The sequence below is a fragment of the Oratosquilla oratoria genome, chromosome 8 (assembly GCF_046742065.1).
Source record: "Oratosquilla oratoria isolate Oo_2021 chromosome 8, ASM4674206v1, whole genome shotgun sequence".
Taxonomy (NCBI): domain Eukaryota; kingdom Metazoa; phylum Arthropoda; class Malacostraca; order Stomatopoda; family Squillidae; genus Oratosquilla; species Oratosquilla oratoria.
In genome coordinates, this window is record NC_134784.1 from 37,912,453 (window position 1) to 37,918,293 (window position 5,841).

The 5,841-nt window shown below is 36.1% G+C and overlaps 1 protein-coding gene across 1 annotated transcript; it reads right to left on the bottom strand.

Annotated features, from left to right (window-relative positions):
- Positions 1-892: 892 nt before the first annotated feature.
- On the bottom strand, positions 893-1,552 carry LOC143027355 (uncharacterized). Its single transcript, XM_076188634.1, has one exon. The coding sequence runs from the start codon at positions 1,550-1,552 to the stop codon at positions 893-895; it is 660 nt and encodes a 219-aa protein (XP_076044749.1).
- Between the last annotated feature and the right edge of the window lie 4,289 nt (positions 1,553-5,841).

Sequence of the window (5,841 nt, forward strand, 5' to 3'; positions counted from 1 at the left end):
TTCTGTTTATTTACTTACAAAAACAAGATATTTCAAAGATGGTAAATAATTACCCTCTTTTCCCTGGATCCAAATAAATGCACAAACATAATCATATAGATAATATATAGCAGACTATTATAATGATAATGGTAGTATTAATAAAATCTAACCAATTCAAAACAAGTAAATATAGAAATGGCGGGAAGCAGACGACAGACCACCTAGCAAGGCGACTTAAGGACGATAGTCGTATCTTTAACATACTCCCCACCATAGGAGCATTCAGTCTCCTATTAAACTAAACAACCACAATCAAATCATGTAACACTAAGAATGAGTCCCATGCATAGAGTCCTTGATGAGATATAAGGCTGACTCAAATCTCAAACTCAGGTCTTACAAATCAAGCAGAACACGGGGCTTAACTACCCATCCACTCCGAGAGGTTTTCACCTGTTCAAGACTTTCAACATCCTCATCCCTTGCAACATCCTCCTCATCAGGCATAGAACACAATAAGGGATTATCAATATCTTCATTAACACTGTTCGTTTCAAAACAACTTTCCAGATCATGCAATTTCTGGACAGGCCTACAAAAAATTCCCTTGGCAGTTTTTACATTGACACATCTGACTATACCGTCCCTGCTAGGAAGTAACTTAATAATCACACCTAAAGGCCAACTCATTCTAGGTACATTATCTTCTCTTAACAATACAACAGAACCCTTCAAGTTACAATTGGGTTTGGATCCCTTCACTGTGGGAGGTAAATCCCTCAAATAGTCATCACTCCACATTTTCCAGAATCTGTCGAGTTGCCTTTCTCGAACATGTTCTCTTTCATTTAAGTCTTTATGGCTAACAACATCCATGCTCATCAGAAATATGAGGTTGAAATCCAACTACTCAACCAATCAGAAAATGTGAGGGTGTCAAAGGGTTCTTTACATTATAATCATCACTTACATAAGTCAGAGGTCTTGAATTGATACAAGCCTCTACTTCAAATAAGGTTGTTTCAAGCTCACATTTAGTCAAGCATCTAGTACCAAGATATTTCTTCAATGCAGATTTAACTGACCTCACAAGTCGTTCCCACCAGCCTCCCCACCATGGGGATCTGGGAGCAATGAACTTCCACTCAGGACTCAAGACACTAAAGTATTGCTGAAGAGCTTTGACAACAATTTTAAAGGTCTTGGCATTATCTGAATACACCACTGATGGAAGTCCACGCCTGGCAGAAAATGTGCGTAGTGCTAAAAGACAATCAGGCACTGAAAGTGAGTCTGTTAACTCTAAATGAACAGATCTTGTAACAGCACAAGTGAACAACAAAAAATACAATTTCTGAGATAGTTGATCAACTGCAAACAAGGGACCTGCATAATCCAATCCAGTTATTGCAAAGGGGAAGGTAGATTTAACCCTCAATTCTGGCAAAGGAGGGGCTGACTGACTACATGGTCTAGAATCAAATCTCTTGCAAGCAACACATTCTCCACAAACTCTTTTGGCCACTTGTCTTAATCCAATAATCCAGTAAGAGTTTCTAATGGTGGACATGAGGGTGTGACACCAGCATGTTTCAAAAAGTTATGCTGAAATTGTACTATAAGTTTGGCCACATGACAATTAGGAATTATAATGGGGTTCTTGCTGTCATAACTTAAGTCAGAATACTGAAGTCTACCTTTGACTCTCAGCAATCCATTAGAATCTAGAAAGGGGTCATATTTTATCAAAGAAGAATTTCTAGGAAGGGGTTTCCCTTAAGACAAAGCATTTCTTTCATTCTCATAACTTTCTGAACACAGATCAAAATATTGTCCTTTGCTTTGATCAACTCCTCATAAGTGAGAGGGCCAGAATGTTTTGTGCCATCAGGTTTGCAATTAATAATAAACCTCTTAACCCAGGCAACAGTATTCATAACTTTGCTAAATTCACTATATCTACTAAAGTCAAATACAGATGTGGCTTTCTCATTAACAGTCAAGGCTGTTCCCTCTCCCTTACTCTCTTTACAGGTGTGAGCCAAAATGTGTGTCTCATCCTCAATATTAGCTCCAGCATGGAAACATGAGGAACTAGATAACCAATTGGGACCCCCAAGCCACATGTTATTTGAAATTAGTTGATCAGCAAATCAGCAGGGTTGTCTGTACCAGGGCAATGGAACCAATTGCTTGGAGATGTTAATGTCTGAATTTCAGTAACTCTGTTAGCAACAAACATCTTCCACCTATTAGGATTACCTTTTATCCAAGACAGAGCAACCTTAGAATCTGTCCAGCAAACTAATCTTACACAATCATTCAAATGTAGGGCAGATTTTACAAAATGACTGAGACGAGCACTCAACAAGGCTCCAAGAAGTTCCAGCCTGGGTAACGTAACCCATTTGATAGGAGCTACCTTTGTCCTAGCCATAACAAATGATACATGAAACTCCTTATCTGATTTAGGTATACGTAGATATACACAGCTACCATAACCCTTTTTAGATGTATCACTGAAAGCATGTACTTCTAATCCTACTAATGAATTTAAAGATGAATCTGGGTAATAACATCTATGGATTTCAAATGTCTTAATACTTTGAATACCATCAATCCACAGCTGACATTTCAGCTGCAAACATAATCATATAAAAAATATATAGCAGACCATTATAATGATAATGGTAGATTTAATCAAATCTAACCAATTCAAAACAAGTAAATATAGAAATGGCGGGAAGCAGACGACAGACCACCTAGCAAGGCGGACTTAAGGAAGATAATCGTATCTTTAACATGAAGTGTTACATGAACTTCTTTGCTGACGATACCAAATTACTCAAGAGAATAAGCACAGAAGATTGCGGATTGCTACAAGAAGACCTGGACAAAATATGGGAATGGAGTCAGAGATGTGAAATGAACTTTAACATTAAGAAATGTAGTATAATGGAATTTGGAAAAAAAAAAAAAAATAGAATATCGGGTCATTATAAAATTGGAAGCGAGGAAATCAAAAAAGACTATTCAGAAAGGGACCTGGGAGTGATTTATCTCAAGTGACTTAACACCTGATAAACATGTCAATAAATTATTTGGAGAGACTTTTTAACTTGTTAAGATCAATGAAAGTGGCCTTCGACTACATGAAGAAATGGTAAAAAAAATATTGGTTACACTAATAAGACCTAAACTAGAGTATGTTGCAATACTATGGGCACCTAGCACAAAAAAAAAAAAAAAAAAAAGAGCAGTGACAAAAATGGTTAGGTCGATAGAGGTAAGGTCATCCCCCCCTCCAGATTGTACTGTCTCCCCACCCCCCCTGTGGTTGCTACCTGATGCATTTAAACACAACTCCGGACAATGTTGTTCAAATAAAACTAGGATTTGCCAAACCCAGTATCAATGACAAAGATGGTAAGAGTGAACAAAATCACACAATCTTCTTTGGTCACATATATTAATATGAGGCAACACACAAATTGGGTATTGATCTATACAATGAAAATATACACATTCATGTAAATGAAAAATGCAGTTCGACTGTTCTAGTTCATATGCAGGTAGCATAACAAAAGATTATCAATAGTGGGCAAAAGGGTGCAGAAAGTCAACTGGCTTGAGGCGATGTCTATAACAGTCTGATGACACAGTTCAGTTAAGCTATAAGCATATTCCGACTGTGCCACTGCATTTTTAGTTACGACATTGCCTCTTCTCCACCTCCTCCTCCTTGTCTGCCTGCCTACCTCTGCTAATCGTAAACTACCCGAACGATGTTGTTTAGGAGAAGCATTTTACGTGTTTGTAACAATACATAAAGTAGTAGACAAGATAGGGAACATGGTAAGGAAACACAAGTATGACGTTTATAGAAAACCAACTAATGTCTTCATCATGTGTCCCTTTTTACTCGGCTCATCATCAAAAACAAAACTTTGTGTTTAGTTCCATGTTTCTTAGAACTTACAGGATATGTAACCCCGAATTTTTGGATGATGAGCTAAGGAAAATATATATCATAGCTTCTGAGTAGTTGCATTCACTGACATAATCAGACAGCAAATGAATGAACAAACTGAAAACTCAGTTATTAAAGTGATGAGACAGAAGGAGAATATAGTAAGAGACTTAGCAGACAGAAAGAAATGTATAATTATAATAGGAATGGAAGAGAAACATAACCCAGATAGAACCACAAGAATCAAAGAGGAAAATGAAAAAGTAAGAAATTTACTAGAATTAGTTCAGGAAGATGAACCAGAAATAATGAAACAAATCGAAGAGAAATTCAGGCTCGGGAAATATAGTACAGACAAGACCAGACCAATTAAGATTAAATTCAGGTCACAAACTACGGCTGAGAATATCTTATCCAAAACAGGGAAACTAGCAACAAGTGAACAATATAAAAAGGTATGGATAAAAAGGGAAATGAATAAAGAGGAAAGAGGAAGAAAAACAGAAAAGACTTGAAGCTAAGGAAAAAAACGAGATAAGAACGGAGTCAGAAAAAGAGAGATTCTATTGGAGAGTAGTGAATATGAAACTAAAGAAAGTCGACATACAAGAGAAAAACAAAAGGGAAACAGAGAACACAATGGAAGTGGCAGAAAACTAAGAGTGTCTTACACAAATATAGATGGATTAATAACAGGATTGAATGAGCTGAATGATTATTTGAAAGAAAAAGAACCAGACATAATGGGAATTGTAGAAACAAAATTAAAAGGTCCACTACCACCCAACAGTGTAGGACATGATGCATATAATTATTGGATTAGAAACAGAGTGAAAAAGGAACGAGGTGGAGTTATGTTCATTGACTAAGAAGGATATAAACGTGAAGTGTGTCACATATGGAAAGAATACAGTAGAGATGATAATGATGGAAGTAGAAGACAGAGATAAGAAGAGCAGAAAATTTGTGATAAATTATGTGCCCCCGAAAACAGCCTCATGGGAAGAGAGTGAACATAAAAGTATGTTAGAGGACACAAAGATAACATTAAACAAGATAATAGAAGAGGGAGAAAAATAGTTATGATGGGCGACTTTAATTGCAAAGAAATCTGCTGGGAAGAAATGACAGTAAAGGGTGGAGACGGCTCATGGGGAAACGCTTTACTTGAGATGGTTACTGACCATACAATGACACAATGGATACAGGAGAACACTAGGTATAGAAATGAAAAAGAGCCATCGAGACTAGACCTAATAATTACATCCGAACCTAGAATAGTGGACAAAATTGAATATAAAACACCAATAAGTAAAAGTGACCACATATTAATTGAACTGGAACTTAATGAAGAAAAATATATGAAAAGAAATGAACAATATAGAAAAGGAAGAATGATGTATGAAAAAACAAACTTTGATAAAATAAGAGAATTCTTTCAAAAGGAAAACTGGGAAGAAATATACAAAGAAGAAACAACAGTAGAAGAGAAATGGAATATTTTGACAAAAATTTACAAAAAAGGAGTGGAAAAGTATGTCCCAAGACAAAAACAAGAAAAAGGATATGTAAAATGCTGGTACAACAAAAGTTGTAGGGAGTTAAAAGACAAAAGAGACAAAGCCTGGACCAGATGGAAAAAAGACAGAAGACCTGAAAAATGGAAAATATATACTAGTTAAAGAAATAAATATGTACAAACGTGCAGAGAGGAAAAAAGAAAATATGAAAAAGATGTCATAGAAAAGTGTAAAGATCAACCAAAACTATTCTACAGATTTGTAAACAATAAACTGAAAAGCAAACAAGACTTGGAGAAATTAAGACAAGAGGGAGTTGAATACACTGAGGAAATGGAAATGGCGGAAATTATGAACAAACATTTTAAA